At 41.4% G+C, this 17,768-nt stretch overlaps 1 protein-coding gene across 3 annotated transcripts in view; it reads right to left on the bottom strand.

The window, feature by feature from the left end:
* Positions 1–17,768, bottom strand: part of WDR33 (WD repeat domain 33) — a 70,369-nt gene that overhangs the window by 9,963 nt on the left and 42,638 nt on the right. For 2 of the 3 annotated variants that reach the window (XM_027724780.2, XM_027724782.2), the window contains exons 8-17: positions 10,179–10,305; positions 9,465–9,619; positions 9,252–9,330; positions 8,630–8,740; positions 6,076–6,170; positions 5,876–5,884; positions 5,181–5,267; positions 4,797–4,936; positions 4,275–4,427; positions 2,878–3,906 (exon numbers count right to left, since the gene is read on the bottom strand). In XM_027724780.2, the coding sequence (XP_027580581.1) occupies positions 2,878–3,906; positions 4,275–4,427; positions 4,797–4,936; positions 5,181–5,267; positions 5,876–5,884; positions 6,076–6,170; positions 8,630–8,740; positions 9,252–9,330; positions 9,465–9,619; positions 10,179–10,305 (1,985 nt within the window). Of the gene's footprint in view, positions 1–2,877; positions 3,907–4,274; positions 4,428–4,796; positions 4,937–5,180; positions 5,268–5,875; positions 5,885–6,075; positions 6,171–8,629; positions 8,741–9,251; positions 9,331–9,464; positions 9,620–10,178; positions 10,306–17,235; positions 17,570–17,768 lie in introns of those variants that run through there. The other variant, XM_039391120.1, reaches the window with a different exon arrangement.

Here is a 17,768-nt window from a genome sequence, read left to right as displayed (position 1 = left end):
TGTAAAAACCCCTCCAGACTTCAGGTAGTCTGGAAATACTTAAAGACCTGTATTCCATCACATCATTGTATCATAATTAGACTGCTTAACTTCTCCATGAATCAAATAATTTTCATGCTCTGCATTTATTCTGGAGAAACACTACCTTTTTTTTCTGTTTGCAGAGAAGCAGTAAGTTCATTCTTTGCATTTTTGCCATCATATCTTAAAATATGGTTTTAAATTAAACATTTATATTCAACTGCAACACAGGTGATAAATGCAAGAAAACCCACAAATATATACTACAAACATCATATCTGTATTGATTTATTTTGTTAGGATGTTGAAAAAATAAGCAAAATAAATGGCCAAAATAAAAAAACCTCAGACAAACCAAAAATACCTTCCTAGTTACTGAATGTTGACTTGAGTCCAGAACAAATCAACCCCCTGACTAGGTAAGATCCCTCTGCTGTTCCTAACCAAAACCTTGCCAGAGTTCTAGGATTTCTCATATATTTAGCATATGCTTACTTAAAATAAACATCATGGAACTTCTTCCATTTATGCCACTAGTGTTCAAGCAAAGCAGCATTTTTTAGCACTCACTAAATGAGTTTCCTTAGTGTTTAGCAGAAACCTTTATTTCAAACAAACCATGTTTTTGCCAAGCTGGGAACACAGAGCCCTAACACTGCATTTTCACCCGATTTTCCTTTCTAAATGCATTCTAGGCCTCAAGCAGGGCTTGAAACTGAAAAGTAGAGCTCAGAAAGAGATATCTTACTAAAAGCTGTAAATGGCCCTGTGTACCCCAGAAAACCTCTGCTTCCAGTGTATGTCAGGTACAGTAATAGTGATATCTTATAAAGATATTTCTAAGAGTTAATCTCTGTAAGTGTTCTTTATTAATGTCACAAGCCCTTGATAAAGCTGATATTCACACCCTTCTGCTACTGAAAAGGAAGGCAAGTGATTTGTACAAGATTACAGAAGATAAATGTCAAATTCAGAACACAAAACAAGCTAAAGCCTACTTAAAGAAAAAAAAACCACGGATGGGGCCTTTTTAAACAGGAACTGCTGCTATATTCATGTTACAAAGAAGCAAAATGGAGCAAAACCTGACATTATGAATTTTAAAATATGTTAATTTTGAAAAGCCATTACCGTACTAAAGGTGCACAAGGAAGAAGAAATGGTCAAAATACCTTGCTTTGTCATTTTTTTAGTACCTATAAAAGCCTTCCAGATAGCAGCATTCACTGAAAATAACCAGTCACCTGCCAAGAGCAGCCTGCTGAATTCTGAACAGTGTTAGCAGACAAGGACAGCCCTCCACATACATGGTAATTATTCTCAAAGCAGAAAAATCAGTCTCCCTGGGACAGCAATGAGAAACACTGTGCTGGTTTAAGTTATACAGATGTGGAACCAACGCTCATTTGCATAACTTGGATCCTTTAAAAAAATCTCAGCAATAGTGGCACATTAACAGACTTGTGGAGGGAATTACTGAATTATTGATTTGTAAGGAAAAAACAGTCAAATAAACCCACAATTTGCAGGTTACTCTGCCTCAATCTGAAAAGGAATCACTGAGCTAAAGCTCATTTCAATATGTCATTCTCACTGTGACTGGCACTGGAGTACACACTAAGAACTATATGTGCACATACATGTCCAAAGCTTTGACTGAAAACTACTGAGCACAGGTCTAAAAGAGTCAATTCTGGTTGAAAGACACCTTTTTTTTTTCCAAACTTCCCTTTCAAATTTCACCAACAACTGAAGACAGTTGAGAAAACTTAAAGTACAGAATTGGTGCCATCCAAATAGGAACTTGTGAGAGCCAGTAACCAAGGAGAGCTCTGTGTTTTGTGTGGTAGAGCAGAAAATGGAAGGTGCTGGAGAGGACAGAGCAGGCTGCAGCTGGTGCTGAACCAGACTTATCAAAGCCTGACTTGACTCCTGCAGAATCAACTGGTGTGCCTATAAGCAGCACTCTCCAGTATTCCAGGTCAGCTATGCCTAGTATCTTGCTGAGCTGGTGAACCCTCCTGGAGCTGATGCCAAGGCAGCAGGGCACAGGGACAACTCCTTGGCTGTCAGCACACACCCAGGCCCTGCTCAGCACTTCTAGCTCAGTGCTCATCACACCAGACCTGGGCTAGTCCTACACAAACCTGCTCAGTACCTGTGCTCCCTCTCCTGCTCCTCAGTAGGAGTAAGGAGTTCACAGAGGTCAAAGGCTGTCTCTGAACTCGTGCTCCAGGAAGTAGAGAGGTGGCTAAAGGCAGGGAACGGGACAGCTGTGTCCCTTTGCACTGAGTGCAACCAGACCTAAGCTGATTCCAGCTGTGTCAGCATCTATGGTAAATCCATCCCATAGTTCAGATTAACTACTCTGGATAACAGAGTTGGCAATAACATGCTTTAATTAATACATATGACTTTTCATTTGTTCAGCTTGTTTAAATTCAACTTTTATTAGTGCTTGTCTACTCCCCAGGAAATACCCCGCTTAAGACAGCTCAGGGTCTTTAAATTAAAAAAACCCTGAGTTTCTCTTAAGGTTACCTATTTTCACAGCAGATTGACTTGTGTAACAGTATTCCCAATAATCCTTTTTCCACAGTTAACTGTCATAGAATCACAGAATGGTTTGGGCTGGAAGATCACCTATTTCCCCTGCCATGGGCAGGGACACCTTCTACCTCTGCGCTTTCCAAGCTACAGAATCATTTCCATTATCACTTCAGTTTTCCTGAGGCCTCAGTCTTGCAAGGAATACCCAACCCGGAGCCTCTCAGCTCCTGCTGTGCGTTCCTACCACATAACAGTCATCATTCCCACCTTCTTAACACTCCTCCTGTTCCACAGAGCAGCACGTACCTGATTGAACGGGGGGCGAGGCCCGTCACCCAACAGAGGCGTTTTCTGCTGCTGGAAGGGCAGAGGGCCCTGAGAAGGGTGAGGCCCCCTCGAAGGGTTTGGCTGTCCCTGAGGTCCTTGCATGTTTCCTTGAGGCCCCACTAAGGAGCCTTGTGGAGGTCCCTGCTGGCCCTGAGGACCGGGTGGCCCACGCAGTTCTTGTGGAGGTCCCAACATTGTACCTTGGGGCGGGGGTCCCTGCAGGCCCCGCATCTCCTGGGGGCCATGTCCTAGTAAACCACTTTGCATATGAGGACCTCTCATTTCTTGTGGATGACCCATCATCATCCCTTGTGGATTAGGTCCCTGGTTATCTCTGGGTCCTGGTGGACCCTGCATCCCTCTTGGATTAAGTCCCATCAAAGGTCCTTGGGATATAGGGCCCTGCATCCCTTGAGATCCGGGAGCTCCTTGCATGCCGTGAGGAAGAGGTCCTTGCATTCCTCGTGGACCGGGTGGCCCCTGCATTCCTTGACCTCCAGGGGGACCTTGAGGACCCAAGTGACCTTGTGGGCCAGGTGGACCCTGCGGTCCCAAATGAGTCTGAGAGCCCGGCAGGCCCTGCGGTCCCAAGTGTCCCTGAGGGCCGGCACTACCCTGGGGACCTGGAGGCCCCATTGGCCCATGGGGGCCTGGATGTCTCTGCATTCCTTGATGTCCATGTAAATCCTGAGGCCGTGGCATTCCTTGTGGAGGCCCCTGGGGACCTGGAGGTCCTTGTGGTCCCATGAACCCTTGTGGACCTCCAGCTCCTTGGTGTAATGGACCTTGGGGTCCCGGAGGTCTGAACTGTCCTTGTGGACCAGAAGGTCCCATCTGAGGCATATTCATTGGCATCTGCTGAGGTGGAAGGGGCTGCTGAAAGCCTTGAGGCATCTGTGACATAGGGCCTTGCCCTGGGAAAGGCTGGGGTCCATGGAGAGATCCTCCTGGGGGCGGTGGCTGCACTTGCTCTGCTTGCTTTTGTGCAAGTCTCTCAATTTTCAATTGCTGTCCAAAAAAAAAAAAGAGACCCAGAAAATCAAATAAGCACAGAAATATGTTACAACTAAAAATCAGAAGCCATCATTTCATTTCTCAGGAGTAAAAATGCTTTTCTTGTAGTTAACAGAAATAACTAACTAAAGAGAAATCACTAACTGACGAGACCCACAGATCAGTGTCGGTTATCTGAGATGTGGGGGCCTCACTGAAGGTTTCCCAGCATCACACATTCAGTGCAAAATCCTCATCAGGTGTCTTTTTACAAAAAGGTGAAAACAGCATTACAAAAGGAAGCTGCTCACTTTAGTGCTGAAGTCCAAATCTATCACATAGAGGACTAAAGAAAATTTGCTAATAAGTGTTTCCACACAAACCTCCAAGAGCTGTGGGTTTGTGTACTGAAGTGCTGCCATTTCCTGCTCAATCTCTGCCTGGGATTTCTTTTTCTCCTCCAGCTTAATATCCTCCTTTCTATCATTCAATGGCTCAGGTGGGGGAGGCAAAGGAACTTTATTCTGCATCCACGCCTATAAAAATTAGGAAACACAAGATTAATTATGCAGAACAACATTTATACAACACATTGTTGCATTGAAAAAGGATGTGCTGAAACACTGTGTAGTATGGATACAGTGTGGATACTTGGAAGCTAAAACCAATGCTGAATACAACTTCCACATCTTGTAACTTTTTTCCTGGTGTAGATACAAGACATAAGGGATTTAACCAAGTATTTTTATGTTTAAATTGTAATTAAACTAGCTACTGTGATAAATGGCACTGGGTGTTGAAATAGAAGTGCTGATACTGGAAATCCAAAACATTTCAACAGCCACACACCTTTTGAAGTTGGGAAAATAACAGATTATTTTGTTCCCTGTGTATCAGGTACTCACCTGCTGAAACTGAGCTGGTATTGGCTTTGCATAGGGAACTTTTTTCTGTGGCACTTTCTTTTGGTCCTTTTGCATTACTTCCTCCATTCCCCAATCCAGTCCTGGGATTGTCATTTCAATGTCATTCGACTCATCTTTCCCTTTGGCACCAGGGGAACAAACAGTCAGAGCAGGCTTACAGAGGGATCCTTTATTATTTTTACAGCTTATTTAGCAAAAGAGATCAAGAGGTTTCCAGCTCCTCCTTCTTTACACAGGAAATACACACAACACAGAACTTCAGAAAAAAGCATCTGTGCTCTCAAAAAATATGAAAGGAATGAAAAAAAAGTCACACAGTATCTGGATTGCTCAGTAAAATGCTTCTCCTTAGCTACTACTTACCCATCTGCTCCTGCTCCATGGCTATTTTCAATTGTTCAGGTATTCCCATGCCAGGAATAACTGCCAGGCTGTTGGGTTCCAGATCATCTAGAGAAAAAACAATAAATAGTTATACTTGGAACATTTTTCTTTACCATTTTATCCCTTTGGATTCTTACATGCTGTTACCATTAGTATCATATCCCAATAGTAAATACACATTTTACAACTGGAGGATCACTTTTAGTTCCATACATGAATTACAGGATAGAAAAAGAACTGCAAATTCAGATTCATAAATACATGTCAAAAGAAACTATGCCTTTTCAGCAAAGTTACATTTAGGGTATAACAGATAACCATTCCCATTTTTGTTATAACAAATCTATATATGTTAAAACTTAAATGGGATTAAAGTAGTGCACTGTAATTAACATTCCCCACATCAAAAGAGCAAATAATCAAAAATCTGAAGAAACAGATGAGTGGCTGAGGCCCACCCTGAGCAGCCTAAAATTACTGAAATAAGTCCTTAAGAGGGCAGTAAAGTTTGAAGATTTTAGTGAAGTTCAATAATTTGAAAGCTTTTCGTGCTGTAGTTCAGGACTGTGGGAAGTCTTGAAGACAGCTGAAGTTTTCAGGAAGCAAAGTAAACTGGAGATATTGCCAGAGGGAGAGCCAAACCTCCTTCCTGTGATTGACAGAGCAGGTCTTACCTCCTGGAGCTGTGGAAACAGAACAAAGCTCGTTGTTGGAATGGTGATCACTGACAACATGGAGAGTAAAATCATCCTTATGAAAAGGTATCTTTGACTAGGTGGTCAGCAATACTATAATTCTGCTTCCTCACCTTACCCACAAGTGTCAGCTAATGATCCCAACCCTCTTCCTTCCACAGGGAGGAAAATTGCCTTACCATATTCCACACCATCCTCTGACATCCCAGGCAGCAGGTTCAAGTTGTAACGATCTCGCATTTTATCTCCAGGCCGATTTCTAGTCCAAAACTTGCTGTCAAAAGGAAGTTATATCATCTCAATAAGGGGTCAAGAGCATTAACAACTTTTAATCTAATTAGTTTTATGATTTTTAGTGTGCTATCTTGATTATATAAGGATTCAACTCTTACTAAATCAAGTTCAGTTCTAGATCTCACCTCTAGGTGTGAGGTTCAAACCAAAAATAAAAAAAACCTACAAGTATCATAATGAATTATAAAATTACAAGTTAGAAGATGCTTCAAAGTATAATGGGTATAAGTACAAGGCATCAACATCAGATCCTGAACAAATATATTTCTAGTCCATTCCAAAACCTTCTTGCTCAAATATATTCTTCATATGTACAAAACACACATTCCCACACAAAATCATAGAATCATAGAATCGATTGGGTTGGAAAAGACCTCCGAGATCATCGAGTCCAACCCTTGGTCCAAATCCAGTCCATTTACTAGATCATGGCACTCAGGGCCACGTCCAATCTGCGTTTAAAAATCTCCAGGGATGGTGAATCCACCACCTCTCTGGGTAGCCCATTCCAATGCCTGATTACTCTCTCTGTAAAGAATTTTCTCCTGATATCCAACTTAAATCTCCCCTGGCGGAGCTTAAGCCCGTGCCCCCTTGTCCTATTGCTGAGTGCCTGAGAGAAGAGACCAACCCCCACCTGGCTAGAACTTCCCTTCAGGTAGTTATAGACGGTGATGAGGTCACCTCTGAGCCTCCTCTTCTCCAGGCTAAACAACCCCAGCTCCCTCAGCCTCTCCCCATAGGACTTATGCTCCAGTCCCTTCACCAGCCTTGTTGCTCTTCTCTGGACCCGCTCCAGCACCTCAATATCCTTTCTGAACTGAGGGGCCCAGAACTGAACACAATACTCAAGGTGTGGCCTCACCAACGCAGAGTACAGGGGAAGGATCACTTCCCTGCTCCTGCTGGCCACGCTATTTTTGATACAGGACAAGATCCCATTGGCCTTCTTGGCCACCTGGGCACACTGTTGGCTCATGTTGAGCTTCCTGTCAATTAGTACCCCCAGGTCCCTTTCTGCCTGGCTGCTTTCCAGCCACTCTGTGCCCAGCCTGTAGCGCTGCAGGGGGTTGTTGTGGCCAAAGTGCAGGACCCGGCACTTGGCTTTATTGAACTTCATCCCATTGGAATCAGCCCATCTCTCAAGTCTATCCAGATCCCTCTGCAGAGCCCTCCTGCCTTCCAGCAGGTCGACACTCCCTCCCAGTTTGGTGTCATCAGCAAATTTGCTGATGATGGACTCAATCCCCTCATCTAAATCATCAATAAAGATGTTAAACAGGACTGGACCCAACACAGACCCCTGGGGAACACCACTGGTGACCGGCTGCCAGCTGGATGCAGCTCCATTCACCAGCACTCTCTGGGCCCGACCCTCCAACCAGCTCCTAATCCAGGAGAGGGTACACTTGTCCAAGCCATGGGCTACCAGCTTTTCCAGGAGTATATTATGGGAGACAGTGTCAAAGGCCTTGCTGAAGTCTAGATAGACCACATCCACAGCCTTCCCCTCATCCACCAGGTGGGTCACCTGATCGTAAAAAGAGATCAGGTTGGTCAGACAGGACCTGCCCCTCCTAAACCCGTGCTGGCTGGGTCTAATCCCTTGTCCATCCTGAAGGTGCTGTGTGATTGCACTCAGGATGATCTGCTCCATAACCCTGCCAGGCACCGAGGTCAGGCTGACAGGCCTGTAGTTGCCAGGGTCCTGCTTGCAGCCTTTTTTGTGGATTGGGGTGACATTCGCCAACCTCCAATCATCTGGGACCTTCCCAGAGAGCCAGGACTGTTGGAAGATGATGGAGAGCGGTTTGGCAAGCTCTTCTGCCAGCTCCTCATCACCCTGGGATGGATCCCGTCTGGTCCCATAGACTTGTTAGGATCCAGCTGGCTCAGTAAGTTGCTAACTACATCCTCCTGGAATACAGGAGGGCTATTCAGCTCTCTGTCTCTGTCTATCTGCTCTAGAGGCCAGTTGTTCTGAGGGCATCTTACTGCATTTATGAAATGCCCCATGTTTACAGCATGTTCAATCTAAATACACAAACTACAGCCTCCAAAGAGTTTTGCAATGTGAAAAGACAGACACGACCAGCAGATGATCTGCAGAAAAAATTGCTGTCGAGATAACAATATTTCTTCAGCAAGAAACTGCAATAATTCTTTTTTAAAAATTTCTTAAGGAGATTTCAGAGCTCCAACAACCCAAAATTCTAGTATTTTTTAAGGCTTCCTTAGATGAAGGACAAGAAGTTAGACTCTACCCTGTAATGTAAAATGTCAGAGCCTTCCCATTCACATAAGTTGGTGTCTCTGCTTTGGCAACTGGTTGTGTATTAGAACCATCCCAGTCTATCTGTTCACTGGTGCCAGGCAACTTTCTAGTTTCTAAATGTACATACATTCTCTTAGACCTTTTCTTTAAATACTTGAAATTACCTGGTGTGATCATTAGAGCCTGAACAGAGAATGTGTCCGAGGGGATGCCATGCCAGGCTCCAGATCATTCCTTCATGGGCCATTTCCATTCCACCAACCTCCTTCTCAACCCTGATGTGTAAAAAGAAAATTTAAACAAAAAATCAGTCATACATAGCTGAATATCTGCTACAGCTACAATACAAAACTTTTGTTATTCAGTTGTTCATCCTCTATCCCATATTTTGTTAAACTTAAGCCTCTGTCATTTTTCTATTGGGTGAACTGATTGTTCCCAGTGGTTTTTAATAGGCAATTCAATAATGTAGGGATTTTTAACTGTACATTTCAAACCAAAATAACTACAGCACCTCAGAACAAGCTTTAAGAAACTAGGAATTTCGACCATTCACCCTCTCAACAAAAGGCTGGTTTTGTGCAAGTAATTGTATCCTTTAAAACACACCTGTACAGGAAAACCTCTTCATAAATGAAGCACATTAACAAAGTTCTCAGGTACAGAGAAAAACCGTACCATAACCATGCAGGTTAAATTCAGACTCGAAGGAGAAAAGGATACTTTCTGTTTAGCTTTCACACCTGACCAACATGTTTCCAATGTGCTGATGGAAATGCCACATACCCAACATGCCAGAACAACAAGGACCCATCAGATCCTCCGCTGGCGAACAGCCCTTCATGAACAGGATGCCAGGCCACAGCTGAAACACAGAGTAAGCCACGATCAGAAGCCATGACACTAGGATTTCTGATGAATGGAAATCAGGACCTCAAAAGCTTTAATTTTTAATCCAAACTTAATGATAACAGTCCACATAATAAAACAAATTCTGACCTGTGGCCTCTTTCTTATGCCCCCTGAAGACCTGCAGTTCCTCTTTCAGGTTACGGATGTCAAAGAGCTTACAGAGGTGGTCACGAGAAGCTGTCAGCAGCCAGTTGCCATTGAGATTCAGTTTCACCTCCATCACTGTGTTTTTATGAGCATGTCTGCAAGCAGAGAAAGGCAGACTGTTTGCCCCAATAATTATTTTTCAGACACAGATAAAAACGTGTACTTTGCCGGTCACAAATATTCAGGTCAATAACAAAGGAGTTCAGGCTACTAAAGCAGAACACTGGGGCTTTCTGTGCAAAGGTCCTACGCTTTGATCCTGGTCTTCTGTACTTCAGAGCAACTGGTAGTGCTCCCTGAGACAGTTACTACGCATATTTCTACTGTAGCATAAGAAAGCTTTCATCAGCCAGATGAAACATCTCATTTGTTTTTCCATATTTCAATCTGAATGAGAACTGTGTGACTAGGAGGTCTACAAAGAAGGACAAAGTAAATTTAAATAAGGAATACATGGAAATCGCAATTTTCCAAGTACAGACTTGTCTTCATCTGACCTCTAGATGTTCTGGCAAGCTAAAGCCTTATGTTTGAAGCAATTGTGTATGGCTGAAAAGATGTTAGGAAAAGAGCTAAGTAGAAAATTAAGAAAAAATTATTTTATGAAGTTAGCTTATATTTGAGCAACTCAAAAGTCTGTGGGCAAGAACTTACAGTGTGGCAAGGCTCTGGCCAGTCTTTGGATCCCAGAACTTGATGGGTTGTTGGCTATCTTTACTTCCCGAAACAACTAATCCCTTTGTTGGATGCCAGTCAACACATTTCACATCTGCTCCATGTCCTGTTAAGAAGATAAAAACCATTCATTTTGAGATTTTACGGACACTGAAAAGACACTGAAAAATTACAGGGTGCACATCTTCTAACTGTAACGTAAAACTGAATGAAAAACATCACAGAGCACAAGTCACAAAACATAAAATCAAACAAAAGAAAAACTCTTCCAAGTTATTTGTGTTGCATTCTTTTCCCAGTAATTGCTGCGAGCATCTCCTGGGACTGCAGCCTCAAATCAAGCTCACTTCACCAAGAGAAAAATTCTCTAAGAAGTTTCTGCTCAAATTGGAACTGTTCTTTAGGCTTTGGCCCTATACAGTTAGACAATATTTTAAATGTAACACTGATGAAGCACTTGTATGGAGGTGGTGAGGGAAAATAACACTGTGACACTTTACTTTCTATGAAATACTGTAGAAATGAAAACCAGATACCTATTTCTTCCTATCTTATCAGTACTACCCTTTTGCTGTCCTGTCAGAAAATAAGCAAAGAAATTAAATAATGGACCTGAAAACTAAATTAGTATACCATGAAAAGAAACCTTATGAGATGTGACCTTTTATCAGGTCAGAAGGATTCAGGTTTTTCTAATGCTCAAGAGTTAGGAGAGAAAAACTCCTGTGATATACTTTCCTTTCAAACTGACTGACTGACCTTGACAGAGAATCAGTGCTGCTCAGATGAGCTAAAAACCTGTCAAAAAAAGCGCCTATTCCTGCTGCATGACAAAATGAGGTTTCTGAGCTGAACTATAGGGGTTTAGAAAAGAAAAAATGAACAATAATTTCTTTCTCCAATCTCTCTCCAAGCCAGCCCACTTCAAGGGAAAGCCAACAGTTATAGTCCATCTCAGAAAATGAGGCAGCATGCAGTGACTGAAGAAAAAAGCAAGATGAGAAAGGAAGGGCTGTCTGCAACATGAAGGCACAGAGGTTATAAAATGGCATGGAAGAATGGGAGCGTGTTCCAGGAAAGACAAAGGGTTCCCATCAAGTCAGACAGCTCCCACACAGACTGCTTTAAGCAGCACAAGCTGTCTTAATAGAGATCTCACTTTGAAAAGACATTAAGAAGTAGTATTAGTTGAAATTTTTCTGAGGCCACAGAAAAATCAAATTAGAATAACCAATACACTTGTATCTTAAAAGTAAATTGCTAACACAGAGAGCACTCTCTCCATCAAGTGAGTGCAAACTTCCCCCCCTCTGGAGGAAAGGACAGACAGGCAAGAGGTTCTTGACCCAAGAAGAAATGAACACAACTTTGGTAAGTACACGGAAACAACTTTAAGAACTGACTGATGATATGGATTAAAGAACCCCACTCTCCTCCCCCAGCCATAGCAGGCAGAATTGCCCTTGGAATATGCGGGGTTTTAGGGAAGAGCAGGAATGTCAGGCTCCAAAAACCATCAATGTGCTGGGGTGCTCTGTGCTGCCAATAGAGGAGCACTCTAAGATGTGTTTCCCTTCTCTCTGACTCCTCTGAAATTAGAGGTACTGTCTGTCTGGATCTGCTCTGACTAAATCTCCCTCTCAACTAAAACAGGAAGCTGAAGGCTGAACAAACCTTGCTTCCAAGGGTTTATCTGGAAGGGACAAGCCAGACAGTAGTAAGAGAGAAAATGCTCCTCCCTCCATAGTGGAGGGTAATTCATGCTTGAAGATTTCCAGCTGATGATATTCCATAGGTAATTATCCTGCAGTCCCCAGGGAAAGACAAGGGATTTTAATTCAAGGGCAAAACCAGGCCCTTACAGAGAAACATTCCATTACAGTTAATAATTGATTGAACTGTATGAAAATGTGTTCAGACTAGAATACTTCAGTCCCATCATAAATATGAAATAAACAATGCCCAGCAAAACGATAAAAAACCCCTTCCCACGTGGACTGGAACGACATTGGCCTTGCTGCTCGAAATAAAGACAATTAGGAATGGAAAAGCACAGAGAGACACAGGGCTACTCTGTTTGGTGGGAAAGAGTGCATCCAGAAAATGAGTGATGCTGGTGAAAGGCCATCCCTGGGTGACAGCTCATCCTGTGCAAGGCCTGGTTTAGGCTCTTCTTCCGAGACCTAACCTGAGTTAAGCCAGCCCAAGTATGTACCCTAAGAAGGCTCAGCATGGGCAATCTTTAATGGAGCAATTGAAGCACCCACCCTTCCAACTTCTTCAAAAGGGAGAGGCAGTGACAGACAGCACTGATGGGCTTCTGAGAGCCAGGTTTGAAAGCTGCCACCCACTAGGCCCAGACCACAAAGCTGAAAGGCAGTAAAAGATGCCAGGACACTCAGAACTTGTAACCAGAGCAGATAAACCACTGGGTACTCATCAGAAAGCTTTTGGCCATCAGCACATTAATATTAACCACAAGGACGAGAAGAAACTTCTACTATTTAAAAACATAACCACTGTAATGGTTATGTAATCATATATATGATTAAACAGGTAACTGGCATTTCCTGCAGAGAGCACTCTTTCAACCATGTGCTCTGGATTAAGGCTACAGTGGGGGAAAACTGGGACCCTCCTTTGTAATCTGTCAAAGTGATCTATTCTGTCCTCAAGAGAGCCCTCTAAGACAAAGCTCTACATGAAATGGGATCATACATACACTTAGCTCTTGGTTCCTAAAGCTTTCTCAAGAGAAAATAAATTCTTCCCTACAACAAATATGCTTTAAATAAACTATTCCCAAGGGATGAACTAACTCAGAACATTTACATAACCGAAATAACTCAACAGCATCATCTAATCAGACCTTTTAAAGTTTCTTTTTTAATTGAAGTAACTGACACTGTATATTGCTTTTCCTTTTTTTCTGCTGATAGATGTACACACTACTACCTATAATGAGACAGATAATGCAGAAAATACATGTAAAATAACACTCCAGAGAAAGAGCTGCCTCGCAGATTTTACTTCATAGTTGCTTTCAGTTCTTAGTTCTGGGCTAAGACCTGTGAATCAGCTTCTCCTCTGGTACAAAACCCCCTTGTCACCAAACACCACACTCAGAAAACCTTAATTCATGCAAATCTCTACAGTTTATATTCCCCATTTGCTGACAACAGCTTTGGCTCAGTAACTTCAATAGTCACACACCTCAGAACTGCAGGGTGGGAATTCCTCTCTGAACAACTCCTGCACCTTGAGGCCCTACCTGCAATGGGCACAAACCTTCTACCACTTTCTTGTAGGGATGCTTTATGGATAAATGAATTGAAATGTGGGAACTGTTTACAAGTTGTGGCAAGGGAAGGCCCATAAACCAACTAAAATGAAAGACTGAAGGCAAAGATTTTGGTTGAGGAACTAAACCTATTCAAAATCATGAGTGAATGTCTAAGAATAAATACTAATTGTTGTTGATTTCACTTAAATTTTTTCCAACCTTTTAAAAAAATCTGCAGAAAACCAAAAGCAAGCATATGTAGTATCTTAAAGCTCAAATACAAAAGTAGTTCTCTAATGTTATTTTTCATATGCATAATAAAATGTTTTAATTGGGTGCCCTTAGTCATAATCCTATTAATTAAAATTGTTAATACTTCTAGTCAACTTCTTTCAAGGGTTGTTCTTTAAAAGACACTGAACAGAAATCCTGGTTAGTGAAAAGCATAACAAGCTATAATAAGATTGAGTAGTAGTGTTTGATCAAATCAAGTCTGTCACAAGTCTGAGAAAGTACACATAATTTTTTTTCCCTCTCACACTAATTTCTGCATTTATGACTTAGTGAATATAGGGTTGGTTTGAATCATTGTCTTCATATTACAGCCTATAACATTTATATATTTTACAATGTAACTGTACAGCAATTACAGATATATCAGGTTTATTGCTGTAGCTTAATTTTTCTCTTTTAAATCCTTTCCCCTAGGGATTAGCCCCATTCTGAAGGCACATAAATTGAAAGAGAATTTTATAAATGATACTGTAGAATTTCTAGATCCTTCTCAGCAATTATGTGGATGTATATACACATACTGAGATGCCACTCTTAAGGCAGCTTCTTACATTTTAACATCAATGTTCCAAAGAAAATGGATATTTATATCAATATATATTTTAAAGAATTAACATAATCATTTAACTACAAAAATACTGTTTCTCATTTAGAGAGAATTCTGTTTGCTTGGGTTTATTTGTTCAAAGACAAGTGGTTCTCTTATGCTGTTTTAAATAGAGAGTAAATTCAGCTGTGTATCCCCCACTTGGACCGGTCAGATCGAAGCGTTTTCGTCACCACACAGTGACATTCACCTTCCCATACTGTGTACCCCCAAAAACACCTCTCAGAAGAGCAGGGTCTTTGCAGGGGATTATTTCCAAGGGATCTGCAAAGAAACATCAGGTCTTACTACCACACAAGCTAATGCTCTCCACCTCCAAGAAAAGAGAGGGCAGGGAGGAAGAGACAGGAGAGAGACCTGCAAGTCAAAGATAATGGAAACAACCATGTCAGAAGAAAGGTGTTCTAAGTTTTCTACATAATTCCCTTTAACCTTACTTTTTGCTTCCAGCCTACTAAGCAATTGGATTATTCTGCCTGTTCCATTTTTATGAGAGGTTTTTAAAATGTTACCTGATGGTTCCCCATTCCCCAGCAGTTCCCTGCTTCCATGTACAGCTCACTTCGGGACCGAACACCTCACACCTGCAAGAACCTGGGTACTGTCCTGATCACACCGACCGAGTTGGCAGCAAGGGTAATGTATTTAATTCCAGTAATTTAGTGTTCTTTGCCCTATCACATTATGTGAACTGTACTCCTCCCAGGAGGTGTCCTAAGAGCTCTTGCACTCCCTCTTCTCCTCCCCAAGAATGAGCAGCACAGAAACCCTCCCTCTGCAGATACACAGCGTGCTTATGCTTTTTAGCATAACGTGGGAGGTTGATGCATGACAAAATAAGGGAAAAGCTCTTTTCAGTCTTCACTGGATTAAGAACAATGCCTCCCACCATGCTTTCAGATCTCTGTCCCATGAACTCAAGTTTTATCATCCTTGGTTTGCTCACGGTCTTTCTCTAGCTCTCTGCTAGTTTGTTAAACTCATTATCTAGAGACAGCAGAGACTGTTGTATTTGATCTACCTACAGGGACTGTCTCCTAGATCATCAGTATTTCTCTAAATCAGTAGCAGAATGGGACATAATTCAGCTTTGTTTACAAATAGTCTTTTTTTTTTTACACTTCTACCATCATAGTAAGTTTTCCTCCCAGACAAAAGCTCTTGTAGCAGGACAGTTTATCATCTGTGAAATCCAGTTAAGAAATAATAATAATCAGTAAACACTAACAAAACAGGTGTGATTAAACAAAATTTGTTTTCCAAGATTACCCAGAACAGGTAATCAGTGTTTCCATAAATGAGTTTAGGATTTGTATGTGCTAGTCCCAAACTTACACTGCTCAGTGAATAGTCTGAGTTCTACAGAACCCTAGCAGAACTAGCAAACAAAGTTTAAACAATGCTAGTTGTGTGCTTGCACAGCTTGGTAATGGCAAATGCACTGTAAAGAATAATGACTAAAGGTGGTTGTATTACATGTAATTACCAGTAAAGGCTCGTAGTGATCTGAACTCTTTACATCTGGGGAAATTCAATTACAGTATCTTCTGTAAGGGCTTATAGCGAGGGGAAGAAATGCAGCTGGGTCCCAGTGTATGTGGGAACTGGTCATGCTGGGTTCAGTCTTTAACTACTCACATGTTAAACTTAAAGGGAATTTTTAATTCTCCCATTCACTGCAGCTGAGCACTTCCTAAAGTTGAAATTAATTGCTTTGAACAGAAAGAAAAATTACAGAGCTGAAGATGTCTGCTGTCTTAGATTTGTGGTGTCAGGTCCTTTCTTTTTTAATCACTGAGTATGTTCATGCTTGAGTCTACACCCACTCTAGAAATACCTTTCCTTTTAGACGTATTTGCTTCTCTGTAACTCCTGAATTTGTTTCTGAGGGTTATCATTACTTACACCCAATCAGGTTATTTATGCTGTAAAACATGTCAGCAAAGAACAAGTCTGAGAGCAGGTTGTGCAACAGCACAGCACTGGGACCAGCATCTGTAACATGTGAAGAGCTGTTTAACGTTCTCTCAGAAGTGAGAACTGAGAAAAATCAACTAGCTATCCACGTTTCACAATTTCTAAGCATAATACATGGCTAAAGTCATATCTAGATTGACCACAGATAATTATCAACCAAAAGTTATTTTAGTATGTGAAAATATTATAAAATTTTTTACTAATTTTGCTTAATCAGTGTCCAATTTTTTAACTTACCACTAGTTTCATGCACTTACCAAACCCACCTATTTAAATCATTAGGAGCATCTCTGTCACAGGGAGATCACCTATGTGATGATGTTTTAAATGCAGCACAATGCTTACTGCAATACACCACTCGTTATTTCTAATTAAAGTCATTATTAATCTTAAAGAGGAAGTCATCAGGAAGCTCAGAGCTAGCTCAGGAAAAATGACAGGAAAAATAGGGCAGAAAGTGTCAAAGGAGAAGATACAGCACATTAAAACTTCCAACACCACCTTATTCCAAATAGAAATGTGAGTGCTTAGCAGTAATGGCAAACTGGAATCAAGGACAAAGGCAGGTTTTCCTGACAGTTAAATTATTTATGAAATGCAGACTGGATTCTACTTTGCACTCAAGCACACTTATCTATTGAAATTCTCATGGCATATCACTTATAATTTCTTTGCAGGTAGTTATGAGAGAATTAAAAGGGCTTTATTAAACTGCAAGAGGTAGAACTTTTTTTTTTTTCTCCTCATTACATTATCTGTAAAGTAGCTGGGACTAGATGTTTTCTTTTCTGTTAAAAAATTAGCCAGCCTACTTTGAAAGCAGCAACACACTTGCTTTTCATTGACAGAAAATATTTATTTACAATGGTATTTACATTTAATGATAATAAAAATAAATACTGTACAAAAACATTAAAAATGAACAGCAATTGTAAGAAAAACTCTCATGCTTCATAATATTAACAGTTGACAGGAGCGAAGAAAACACTCCCTCAGAGAGTGTCCCACAATTTTCTATTGCTTTTTTTTTTTGGCACCTTCCTTTCAAGTATCTGGCACTAATCACTGGATCTGACAGACCTTGCACTGGCTCTAACAAGTGTTTACTGTCTTTAGCCACCAGGACTGATCTCATCCAAACACAGCACAGAACAGGGGAGTATAGAACAGGGGAGAGTACAGCTGTGTCCAAGAGCAGAACGTGTGGTCCTTCAAGGCAAGAAAAAGCATGAACTTAACAGATGAGAAATTCAATTATCTTGTCAATTATTAGCCTGCAGTTTCCACAGATTTGTGGCTTTGTATCTGGGTACAGAATCAGTTTTCTGGGCAGCATGTTATTTTGTAAAATTAGACCAAAAAAAAAATCTTCACAATAAAGTGTTCCCAGTCAAGTCCTCTGAACATG

The sequence above is a fragment of the Pipra filicauda genome, unplaced genomic scaffold (assembly GCF_003945595.2).
Source record: "Pipra filicauda isolate LSUMZ 115617 unplaced genomic scaffold, ASM394559v2 scaffold90_size2875636_pilon, whole genome shotgun sequence".
Lineage (NCBI taxonomy): Eukaryota > Metazoa > Chordata > Aves > Passeriformes > Pipridae > Pipra > Pipra filicauda.
This window is presented reverse-complemented; position numbering and strand designations above follow the sequence as displayed.